The sequence below is a fragment of the Plecotus auritus genome (genome assembly GCF_963455305.1).
Source record: "Plecotus auritus genome assembly, chromosome: 5".
Classification (NCBI taxonomy): domain Eukaryota; kingdom Metazoa; phylum Chordata; class Mammalia; order Chiroptera; family Vespertilionidae; genus Plecotus; species Plecotus auritus.
Genome location: NC_137776.1, coordinates 32,109,234 through 32,122,027, shown reverse-complemented (window position 1 = coordinate 32,122,027; position 12,794 = coordinate 32,109,234). Strand labels below are relative to the sequence as shown.

The 12,794-nt window shown below is 44.3% G+C and overlaps 1 protein-coding gene across 1 annotated transcript in view; it reads right to left on the bottom strand.

The window, feature by feature from the left end:
* Positions 1–3,125: 3,125 nt before the first annotated feature.
* Positions 3,126–12,794, bottom strand: part of LOC308248038 (nuclear body protein SP140-like protein) — a 60,991-nt gene continuing 51,322 nt past the window's right edge. The window contains exons 9-13 of the mRNA XM_080667970.1: positions 6,118–6,233; positions 5,323–5,431; positions 4,933–5,010; positions 4,598–4,729; positions 3,126–3,554 (exon numbers count right to left, since the gene is read on the bottom strand). Of these exons, the coding sequence (XP_080524096.1) occupies positions 3,486–3,554; positions 4,598–4,729; positions 4,933–5,010; positions 5,323–5,431; positions 6,118–6,233 (504 nt within the window). The 3' untranslated portion in view covers positions 3,126–3,485. The remainder of the gene's footprint in view (positions 3,555–4,597; positions 4,730–4,932; positions 5,011–5,322; positions 5,432–6,117; positions 6,234–12,794) is intronic.

Sequence of the window (12,794 nt, the reverse complement as noted above, 5' to 3'; positions counted from 1 at the left end):
TTCTTTGACCCCGCATTTTCACTGAATCCCTGAGTTGGTAAGGTAGATATTTGTGCTAGGTTTCCAATATGGCCCAGTGGGTCTGCTTCCCCAGTTAACCTGAGGTGGACACTCTTGGTGCACCCCTTTGTGGACTGTGTGTACAGCCTTGTTGTAATTAAGTCTTTATTGTTGTTGGTATCACTGGGAAGAATTGACCTCTGGGCCAGTTGGCTGTAAGGATCAGCTGTGTCTATGCTGGGAGAAGCCCGGTGCTGGAGACAGCCTTATAGGATTAGACTTGCCAAATTGCAATAGCCTCTGTGCTCAGCTTGGATGGGGTGGAGTCTCAGTCTTGGCTTCCTGTCAGCCCCGCCCCTGCGCGCATGTGCGCTTTCAGTCCTCCGCCTTCCCCAGCTCGAGTCTCCGCCTGAGAGTCCAGACTCCCCCCACAAGAGCGTGGGTCCCCAGGGGCTCGCCTGGAACTGGGGTTCACTGCAGTCAGAACTGGGGCTCGGTGCAGTCAGAATCCTCTGACTCCCCTCCACTAGGGAAAGCCTGTGGCAACCCCCGCAGCCTTTGTGCGCACCGGCGCGGCGCGTGTGCGCACTTTCAGTCCTCCGCCTTCCCCGGCTCCTGAGTCTCCGCCCGAGAGTCCAGACTCCCCCCACAAGAGCGTGGGTCCCCAGGGGCTCGCCTGGAACCGGGGTTCACTGCAGTCAGAACTGGGGCTCAGTCAGGATCCTCTGACTCCCTTTCACTAGGGAAAGCCTATGGCTACCTCCGCAGCCTTTGTGCGCACTGGCCCGTGTGCGCCTTCAGACTTCTGCCTTTCCCAGCTCGCGGTCCGAGGCTTCCTTCCCCCTTCCGCCAGAGGAAGTCAGCCAAGCTCTCAGCCGCCCTTCCTCTCTGCGCGCACAAAGCCCCTTTGCCGTACCTCCAATTCTCTGTGAGCTTTTCTCCTTCCTTCTAGTTGTAGAATTTTCACTCAGCCTGCTTTCCTGTGGTTCTGGATGGTGTCCGTTCTGTCTTTTAGTTGTAGTTTTGAAATTGTTGTGCGAGGCAGCAGTTTAGGTGTTTACCTATGCCGCCATCTTGGTTTCTCTCCTCTGCAATCACCACTTTTGAGTGAGGGTTTCAGGCTGTGTTTTGTGGTATGGTGGTGCCACTTGTTGGACTCTAATTTGTCAGGGTTACAGGCTGGGCTCTGCAATAGCTCCTGGTTGGGTAGAGTTTCAAGCTGTGTTCCCTAGCCTGATGGTGTCTCTGGCTAGACTTAATGCTCAGTTGGGGCTACTGTAAGGGCTTCACACCCATACTGGGCCTTAGATTGTGATCTGAGATCTGGTGATGCCAATGGTTGTTCCCTGAAGTTGGCTGTGCTACAGGGTGGGCTTCACAATAAGTTAACTTTCTGGCTGTTCTCTGATGTTGGACATGGTTATTGACCAAATTTTCTGATTGAGAGTTGCCTCCAGTGGCATTACATTAGATGGGAATAGAGACTGTTCCATGTTGGGTAGAGTCACCTCCAGGCTCCCTCATTGGGTGGAGCTACAGGCTATGCTTCATGATTGTGTGGGCTCACTGGCTAGGCTACCTGAATGGGTGAGGGCATAGGCTGTATTAGTCAATTGGATAGGGCCATTGGCGCTACAGATACCATTACAGATCTGTTTCCATGGATCACCTGAACTATAGGCTTGTTACCATGGCTATCTGGGTTCTCTGGATGAGCTTTCTTAAAGGAGCAGGACTGGCTAACCAGCATGGGTCAGTGGTTGTGTGTGGGAGTAAATCCTGGAAAAACTATGTTATAATATAAAATAGGGATGGGGATGCCTATTTCAACCATCTGATCATCTATTTATAATCTCTTTTGATGACATATTCTTGCCCATTACACAAATTACTCATCTTGCTGTGACAGTACACGTTGGCCAGACCTGAAGTTCTGTTGGAGTAAACTATCTCTTCAGCTAGCAGGCTCATCTAGATTATCCCTAGCTTGGTCATGCTGAGAGAACTCTGCATAATCTTAGTTCAGGCAAAATGAGGGGCGGCGGGGAGGGTAGGGAAGTGGTCTGTCTACCAATAGGGACAGGGGTCTCTTTTGCAGGACAGTGGGTTCAGAAGGATCTAGAGTTCAGAGTTTTCAGGTGCATCTACTTAGAAAGCTCCATTCTGAGTTTCAGGGCTTGATGTTTTCTTTATCAGGGATTGGGCACATGAGGCCAACCTGAACTTAGAATTCAGTCTTCTCTGAAGTTCCATCATTCTTTTTTTTTTTTTTTTAAATATATAATCCTCACACAAGCACATGCTTAGACAGAGGAAGGGGGAGAGAGGGTCAGAGAGAGAAACATAGATATGAGAGAGAAACATCTATCAGTTGCCTCTCGTACACGTCCTGACCCAGGACCGAACACATAACCCAGGTATGTGCCATGAGGCAAACCTTTCTCTGCACAGGAGGATGCTCAACCAACTGAGATATTCTGGCTGGGCAAAAGTCTGTCATCCTTAAAATTAGGACCTGCACCAGGCCTTCCATATTTTGTACCTTCCAGATGCAGGTGGTAATTGATTATATATATATATATATATATTTGTCATGTACTCTTTTTAACACTTTAAATGAGCTTAGAAGTAGCCACCTAGCCAGGCTGGTGTGGCTCTGGTTGAGCATGGAGCAATGGTTCAATTCCTGTTCAGGGCATATGCCTGGGTTACAGGCTCAATCCCCAGTAGGAGGTTTGTAGGAGGCAGTCAATCTATGATTCTCTCTCATCTTTGATGTTTCTATCTCTCTCTTCCTCTCCCTTCCTCTCTCTGAAACTAATAAAAGCATATGTAAAATAGTTTTAAAAACAGAAATAGCCATCTGCTCACACAGTTCTTATAGTTTCTATTTCTTTGTAAATGTTAGACAATTGCCTCAGTACTGCTTCCCCTGTATCTTATTTATACAGGTGAATGTGTTTTGCAACTGCACTGTTTTAGTACCTCATGGACTATCAGTATTCCACCTCTTGCCAGCTGGCTAGACAGTGATCCAGCTCAGAATTCCAAGCTTAGGTCTGGCTTGCTAGATCATAATGTGAAGTTGGGTTCCCTGAAAGCAAAGCCCAAGACAAAGTTTCTTTAGTCAGTGATTTATTGTGAGAATTTTCTCAGGAGGAGGAGGGATAAGGGAAGCAGGACACTGTGCTGGGAAATGCTAAGCAAGGATGTGGTCATAGATGGAGACTAGCTCAGCTATGGGGAGCACAGGAACATGAATCACTCCACATGGTTGGTTCAACCTTGATGGTGGGAACCAACCCCCAGCACTAAGAGATTTAACCTTTGAGTGAATCTGTCTCCATTTGCCCATAGTGATACACTGGGGAGTGATGGCATAAGCAGCCAATGCTCATAGCAGCTGGGGGATGAGAAATCTGCCTGAAAGAGGGATTTTCCAGGGTATCAACAGCATCCACTACCAGTGAACTGTTCTGATTTGTTTACTGAATAGCAAAGACATCTTTGAAATACTTCTTAAATTCCTCTTCTGTTAGAACTGAGTCATTATGCTGGGGAAAAAAACACACAGACAAAAATAATGACAACATCAATGTCATTAGACAATGTGCAATGGAAAATGATCAGAACTCTTATTTTAAACACCTAAGTTACATTAAGTAGGTTAAGTTTAAAAACTCAAGCAGCTAAGCCCGGCCAGTATGGCTCTGTGGTTGAGCACCCACCTATGAACCATGAGGTCATGGTTTATTTCTGGTCAGGGCACATGCCCGGGTTGTGGGCTTTATCCCCAGTGTGGGGCATGAAGGAGGCAGCTGATCAATGATTCTTTCTCATCATTGATGTTTCTATCTCTCTCTCCCTCTCTCTTTCTCTTTGAAATCAATAAAAATATATTTAAAAACAAACAAACAAACAAAAAAACACAACAAAACCAAACCAAACCAAAACAAAAAAATCTTAAGCATCTAAGAGTATCTTTTGTTTCCTAAAGCATGATTAAGCCTTGTTGTCTAGACAGAAATGGGAAATCATTACTACACGGATGATTCTTAGTCATTGGCTTTGGTTTGTTTCTTTTAGTGAAAGTTAGAAAAGTAATCGAAGGCCTTAGTGATAATCAAATATTACAGATGTACAATCTTCCTTTTACATTGTCAATTCTATTCCCCTCTGGTGAAATGTTATATGGTTCATTTACATGCAAAGAAATCTGCAGTTTGGGGCCTCTGAGAGGTCTGATTGAGTATATTTGGGGAGAAATAAAAAGGATAACATGACTTTAGGAAGCAATTTTCTCCTTAGGTTTGGAACAGGGAGGGCACCACTGTTCTCAATGGACACCTGTCACCTTTGAGGAGAGGAATGAGCTCTCAGGGGCCTGGAGTCTGGTTGCAGGGACAACTCCTTATTCACTGTTGCTCTCTCTGGTGAGCTTAAATCCTCAATGAAAAAACCCAGCCACTTCCTGAATCCTTGCTTGTATAAGCTTGTCATAGGATGAAGGAAACTCTAAAATCTCCCAGTACCAGGAAATGCAGGCAGAGTGACTCAATGTGTAGAAAATGAAATGGATGTAGGGAGAGCAACTTACCTTAGGATCCTGAAAGATTTTTTTCATGCCAAGCACAAACCCCTTCACTTTGGGGTAATGATCTTTAATTAGACTCTTCTTAATTTTGTCCAATGTACTAAGTTTCTCGAGGCATTGAGAAGCTTTTTGAACCTGGGGGAAATTATATCAATAGGAGCATTATTGACACAGTTCAATGCCTGCCTTCTGTGGATTCCATTAAAATCCAGGTAAATGAAAAGACAGCTCACATGCTCTCCCTCCCTTGGACTTCATATCATAGATCCCACAGTGACCATGTCAAGGTGGGGTAACATTACAGAAGCTTGTAATCATAGTTTGTTGTTGTTACTCACATAATGTTCATGTGGAATATTCCGAAAAATGTTGCTCTCTAAATGATAATAGACCTTTAGGAGGAGGAACACACATTTCTGCAAAAGAAGGAGATTGTGAATGAAAAGCAGCGTGGTGAGAATGAGCCCATATGCATGCCCAGACAGATGCATGATCACAGTAGACTTCTGAAAGTTTCCCCTAACAGGGATTGCTCTTGGACAGTAACATGTAATAGCTGAAGTTTTTTTTTTCTCTTTTTCTTTCTGCAAACAGGTTCTGGTGAATTTTCAGTGTGGTTGAGGCATGGTCAGAAGAGCAGGCACCCTTTGAAACCCTTGCCCTCACCCATGACTGTTTGACTTCTCATGTGAGCAGAAAGGAGATGTTTTGGGTCAAATCCAACTCACCGACTTCTCCTCGGGCCCCATCCGTCTCGCTAGGACCTCAGAATAGCTGGCATGCTGCTGACTTCGTGAAGACACGTCTGTTGTGCAGTAGGTACATATCCAATCCTTCCTGAGATATCAGATATAAGTGAGCAAGGCAAGCCTAGAAACACCTCCGTTCCCACAGCTGCCACTGCTCTCCTTTCAGGAATGGCTGATGGGCACAGCCAGGGAATGAAGGATCACCTCGCAGAATCTCCAGGACTCTCATGTATAACCTTGGTCCCTAAAGTAACAGCAGGGGTCTATTGGGTGGAATATGGTGTCTGGGTGAATGAAGGGCTCCCCTTTCCCTTTCTGAGATGCTGGGAGCCCTTCATTCACCCAGACACCAAGCTTGAGTGTCAGAGAGTGGGCCTTAACCTCTGGGGGCCTTGTGTCTCTATTAGCCTGTTGAGAACATGGTTAAATGAGGAAAAATGTCTTTGTTTGTTGCCTTTTCTGAATAAGCACAGAACACAAATAACTGGCACTTGCACTCCTGTGTACAGGAGTCTAAGGTGGGAAAGTTCTGGAAAGGACAGTAGTGGTATGTAGACAAAGGACCCAGCCACCAGTCTCAACCTCCCAGGGGACAGAGGGGAACATTACCCTCCTGTTGACAGTATCTTTAAACAGCTCCCTGCATCATATCATTGGACACTGTACCTCTGACCCTGCTCTTTCCCCATCAGGACACAAAAAGAGACTTTGCATTTGGGAGTGTGCATGGTAGGAGGAAGGTCATAGAAGGAGAAGGGTGTGCATCTTACAAACCTCTCAGGTTCCGCAGGTGGGATGTGACAGTTCTCATGAAAGAAGATGAGACAAAAACTGCATTTGAAGAGCTTTCCTTCATCCCCACAGATCTTGCATTTCTCTGCGTTTTCTGGCTAAAAGGTAAAACAATGTCTGTATCCCCAGTGAGACCATGAAGACCGCGCTGTGGGAATCTGCAACTCATTGCCTTTGTGGGAACCTGCATGGACAGTTATGTGCTTCCCCTTGAGCTGTGAACCAACTGCATGGAGTGGAGGTTTCAGAAAAAGAATTCTTAGTTATGGTGAAGTTCAGGAGGAATGGCCTGTGTGTCCAGAAAAGGTTTTCCTATAAAACCAGAGTCTCTCTGCCCTAACCGGGCTCAGTGGATAGAGTATCAGCCTGCGGACTGAAGGGTCCCACGTTCAATTCCAGTCAAGGGCATGTACCTTGGTTGCGGGCACATCCCCAGTAGGAGGTGTGCAGGAGGCAGCTGATCAATGTTTCTAACTTTTTATCCCTCTCCCTTCCTCTCTGTAAAACATCAATAAAATATATTTTTAAAACAAACAAACAAACAAAAACACCCAAAGAAACCAGAGTCTCTAACACAGAAAGGCTAGCTACAAAAGAAGAGCATGATTTTTATAGAAATGTGAACCATTGTATTACTTTGCAAATAAAACAAGGTCCTGGAACAAAATGATTTGCCTAAACCACAATGACTAAAATGACGTAAGGAAAGGTGGTTTATTGAGAAACTGATAATACAGAACAAACTTCTAAGACAGTATTACATCCTGTTTTCTTGACTGAAGGCTCCCCATGAGTAGAAGGGCCTGATAAGGGTTCCTGGACTGTGGGTTCTGTACCTGGAGGGCCCCTGGACCTGTGACAGTGTCTTTGAATGGGAAAGCCCACAGGCACAGATGACCAGGTCGTGCCAGGGAGGATAGAGCTCTTTGGCACTAGAACCCTGGGAAGATGCCCCATGACTCAGCGTGGCATGTAAGGTGTGGAGGCTCCATCACTGAATAGCCAGAGAGAGTGGCAATTGCTTTGTTCTATAAACAGAATATGGAGGGACCCTTTTAAACAACTGATACTAGATTTCTCACCAGTCTCAATATGTGGCCTTTAACCATGTTTAATTTCATTTGAAGAAGATAAAATTCAACAGTATTTCCATCCAAATCTTGTGGCGTAACTTCTACTCATTGAACCCAACCAAATTTATAGAGCAGATATGAAGATACACTGTGTTATGTACAAACATGTATTCATGAGAAATAGCTGGCCTGTGACTGAGCCCTTTCCTAATCAAGAAAATGCAGTGTAAGGACTAACATTAAAGTTCAATATTATGAGCTGCTGTGACATTTGGTAAAATTGAGAAGGCCTTGTACAACCTATCTGAAAGTTCCCCTCCCAAATCTGCTCTCCTGGATAAGGTCCCACAGCTAAACAACGCTCCTTGTCAAGGAGCCACATGTAACCCTGCTCAGCCTGGAATAACAGGTTTCAGTTCTCTGTCAGCCATGGAATTATTTAAACAAGCATGCCATAACCTCCCAGGGAAATCAGGGGTTACCCCACCCTCCACAGCCCCTGGTTGTTCCCTCTGTTCCTGAGGGAAACCTTGGTGAGGCCTGCATGGCTGGCACTGCCCTCCTTCTTTGGTTTAGGAGTATATGTGACTAATAAACATCTGTCAATCTATCTGTCCAGTGACAGATGCCATTACTTGCTGTCCCCCAAACTATGTGGTAGACATATCCTCCCTCATCAATGGGGTGAAAAGGAGGTGATTAAAACAGAAAACCACTTTATTTTTTCTTTTAAATGAGAATCAGCATTTACATATGAATCAGGAACTATCAGGAACTATATTTGCTCCTGGTTTCTTTCCTGGTTCTGCCTTCTGAGAGAATACTGAAGATTCTGGGTTGTTCTATAGATAGAAACATCCTGTCTATCCCATTGTCTATTGGAGAAATTCCTACCTTCTTGTGACCATCTCAGGTGACACAAATGAAACTGGCTTGGGGACTGGCCCACCCATTGATGAGTGCTGGGTGGAGGGAAAATGATTCATTGAGGAGCAGGAGGAGGCAGAGATGACAGCATCCACCTTTCTTTGCCATGACCATTTCTCCTTTCTCCAAACACATGGGGTCGGTGCCATCATTCTCCTGGGTTTAGTCAATTAGCCTCCTTGCTGTATCTGTTTCCTTTTTTGTCCTCTCCTCTCCTAACATTTAGACAGAATCCCTTAGGTTTTGATCTTTGGCCATTCAATTGGCCCCAGATGATCCAATCACTCTCAAAGGTGCAGTTACATTGCCATGTCCCAGCTCCCAAATGTCCAGCCTGTCTTCTGCATTTGTGCACATCCCTATGCTCATCCAGCATCTCTTCTTGGGCCCTTAAAGCACACCCAAACTCATCCAGGCAAAACAATGTATTATCCTGTCCCCACACCCACTACTTGTTCTTTCCTGGTGCTTCCATTTCATAAAACATTCACCTTTGACCACAAACCTGAGACTCCATTCTGGGTCTATACTTTCACTCATATTCCAAATCCTACTATGCTCACTCCTTTTCACAGTAAATGTTAAGCTTCTTTTGTTAGTTCCATTGTCTCTGTACAGAGATACTGAGACTCTAATGAATGGTTCCACCTTAATACATGGAGAAAAGTGGTCTGTTTCTCAAAGTCTGTATTATATCTCGGTTAGCAACACACAAAGATCACAAATGTCCATCTTTGGGCACAGTAATGTGCAACATAGCTATGTTGTTTCTCTTCATGCAGAAAGTAATAAAAGATGAAAAGTCACTCTGGCTTTAGGGTGAAAATTCTTATCTGGGGAGAATCAGGAGTCTGGTCATTTCTTTTGCTTTTAAAAATGGCCATATATGAGAAAGTGCAAAGCTCAAGGAACATCTTGCCAACAGCTCCCATTCAGTGTTCCAGACAATCCTGAATCACATCCTTAATGGAGACTGAGACCAGTTCTAAGATGGAGGCCTGGGGCTATTTTCCTTCTCCTCACTGTAGGGGCTCACAGATTACTATCATCATTCTCCAGAAATTGGTGACCCTCTTCCCAGAAGAACAAGGAAATAACAAATGTAACCAGTGCACAAGAATCTTGCATCCCTATCTGTAATCAAGTCTAGGGCCTTTTCCCTTTGGCTCTTTGTGTCTTAGCTTGGCTGCACATTTGAGTTGTCCGAAGAGAGTATATAAAACACTAAATTCCTGGTCCCAACATCATAGATGCTGAATCAATTGGTCTGGTTTGAGGCACAGGTATTGGTATTATCCTTAAGTCATAGAATGAGTAACTTGTGTGTCAAAATCATCTGGAGACATTTTAACAATTCTAAGGTCCAAGTCATAACTCAGAATGACTAAATCAAAATTTTATCTATAGTGGGATCAGACAATGTTATTTTTCAAAGATCTTCAGGTGATTCTAGAGTGCAAAGTGTGGAACCTGAGTTGAGATTTAGTTTCACACATGTGGTTATTAATGCATGAGGATATTATAAGCCAATGCTGAATTGGCCTGTAATATCTATCCTAGGAAAGATTATTAAGAAGAGTGAGGGTACTCTTGTTAGAACAATTGCCTTTTCCTCCCCATGGAGTCTTGATCATGGGTAGTGTGACATGAACTCCACCACCTCCAGCAACTCTTCTAGGGCACCACTCTAAAGTTAAGATGATTCTAAGCTCCTCTGTACTCCAATTCAACTTCCAGAAGTTCATCCTCATTTCCCTTTCATTCAAATCCCAAGATGGCACCTGGCTAACTTTTCAGAGGAAACTCACTACTGGGTACAACACTTACATTGCTCTTATTTACCCAATAGAATGACTTGGCCTCATTACCTTCAGGCAGCCTCAGCTTTTTTTTTTTTTTTTTTTTTTTTTGAATTCTTATAATACCTTTATTAACTGCATTCTTGTTGCTGCCAAAGAAGAGGATAAATAGATATTAGCTGGTTTCTACATTTCTTTTTTTTTTTTTTTTTGCTTTCTGATTCATTTTTTAAATTTTATTATTATTATTATTATTATTTTAAATAAATCTTTATTGTTCAGATTATTACAGGTGTTCCTCTTTTTTTCCCCCTAGCTACCTCCACCTGATTCCCCACCCCACCCCATGCCCTTACCCCCTGCCACTGTCTTCATCCATAGGTGTAAGCTTTTTGTCCAGTCTCTTCCCACACCCCTCACACCCCCTCCCCCCTGAGAATTGTCAGTCCACTCCCTTTCTATGTCCCTGATTCTATTATATTCACCAGTCCATTCTGTTCTTCAGATTTTTTATTCACTTGATTTTTACATTCACTTGTTGGTAGGTATATATTTGATGTCATTTTGTTGTTCATAATTTTTATCTTTACCTTTTTCTTCTTCTTCCTCTTCTTAAAGAACACCCTTCAGCATTTCATGTAATCCTGGTTTGGTGGTGATGAACTCCTTTAGCTTTTTCTTGTCTGTGAAGCTCTTTATCTGACCTTCAACTCTGAATGATAGCTTTGCTGGGTAGAGTAATCTTGGTTGTAGGTTCTTGCTGTTCATCACTTTGAATATTTCTTGCCACTCCCTTCTGGCCTGCATAGTTTCTGCCGAGAAATCAGCTGACAGTCGTATTGGTGCTCCCTTGTAGGTAACTAACCGTTTTTCTCTTGCTGCTTTCAAGATTCTCTCTTTGTCTTTTGCCCTTGGCATTTTAATTATGATGTGTCTTGGTGTGGTCCTCTTTGGATTCCTCTTGTATGGGGTTCTGTGTGCTTCCTGAACTTGTAAGTCTATTTCTTTCACCAGGTAGGGAAAGTTTTCTGTCATTATTTCTTCTAATAGGTTTTCAATATTTTGCTCTTTCTCTTCTTCTGGCACCCCAAAAATTCGGATGTTGGTACGCTTAAAGTTGTCCCAGAGGCTCCTTACACTATCTTCATATTTTTGGATTTTTTCTTTTTGTTTTTCTGGTTGGGTGTTTTTTGTTTCCTCATATTTCAGATCTTTGGTTTGATTCTTGGGGTACGTTGATCTACAGTTGAGTTTCTGTATATTCTTTATTTCAGACAGTGTATGCTTAATTTCTGACTGGTCCTTTTCCATTTTTTTGGCATTCTCATTAAGGTCCTTGAAGGTCTCACTAAGCTCCTCGGAGGTCTCATCAAGTTTCTCGGCGGTTTTTAGAAGATTCTTGAGTAACCTTATAAATGTGGTTCTGAACTCTATGTCGTCCATTAATTTGCTTTCCTCCATTTCTCTCATTCGTGACATGTTTCTTTGTCTCCGCATTTTGTTGCTTCCTTATCTTGATGGAGTGGCTTTGTGTGGTAGATGACCTATAGGGGCCAGTAGCTCAGCCTCCCCAATCAACTGATGTGGACGCCTTTGGTACACCCCTTTGTGGGCTGAGTGCAAAGTCTTGGTGTAGTTAAGCCTTGATTGCTGTTGGTACACTGGGAGGAATTGACCTCCAGGCCAATTGGCTGTGAGGACCCACTGTGTCTATAATGGAAGAACTGCTGCGCTGGAGACACGCTTATGGTGCAGGACTTGTTTCAGTGAGGCTTTGGTGCTCACTGAGTCTGCCTCTTGAATGTATCACTTATGGATGTGAGGAGTTAAAATCTGGTGTCTCACACTGACCACTAGGTACACTGGCTTCTGGATCTCCAATGGGGTGCAGGTCAGCTACTGTCTGAGGCCACCCAGCAGGAGCTACAGCAAGAACTACAGTTTTCTCCTCTTTGCTTGGAGTTTGGAGGTTTTGGAGCTGTCTGACCTGGGCTGCAAGTTTGCTAGGTTAAGCTGCAATAGGGTAGGCCATTCATATGCTAAAGCCGCTGCTTGGAGCTTGGGTGGGTTCGTAGATTGTGCAGGGCGGGGTCTCAGGGCGTGACTAGGCTAGGGCGTGGCAAACAGCGATGGCTGCCAGTAAGCCAGCTCTGCAGCTCTGCGTCTCCGACCGTGTCCCCGCGGCCCACGCCCCAGCACAATAAACAATTGTTCCTGCGCGCAGCCCTGCAAGCAAGCCTCCCTCACTTTCCGACCCCACGGCAGACAGTCCAGCTTCTCCCCGTAGGAGTTTGGGTCCCCTGCGTCTCCCCAGAAATGAGTTCGGAGTAATCGGGAGCTTATCTCCCTTCGGGTTGAAAACAGCAGCGCTTTCAGTCACCCGTCGCCAGCCCGATTCGCGTCTCCGTACCTCAGCTTTTCAGTGCTTGTGCACCCCTCAATGCTGTTTGCTCTTTCCTTCTAGTTGTAGAACTTTCACTCAGCCAGCTTTCCCATGGTTCTGGGTGATAGACGTTCTGTCTTTTAGTTGTAGTTTTGAAATTGTTGTGCGAGGCAGCAGTTTAGGTGCTTACCTATGCCGCCATCTTGGTTTCTCCTCCAGCCTCAGCTTTTATCTCCACCCAGGTCAGAGAGGTCATAGACAAGGGTGATCCACTGAAAAATGACCCGAGAAATGGTCATGTCACTGCCTGCCTCTCTGAAGAGCCTGGAATACCCTGCTCCCCATTAATTATTTCTCCATGGTAAACAATGAAGTTGAAACAATTCTTGAGGTCAGGGATATTATTTCAATCTTCTGTAATGAACATTTGGCATTTTTTAATGCATTAAATAATTGCATATTGAATGAGTAAATAAA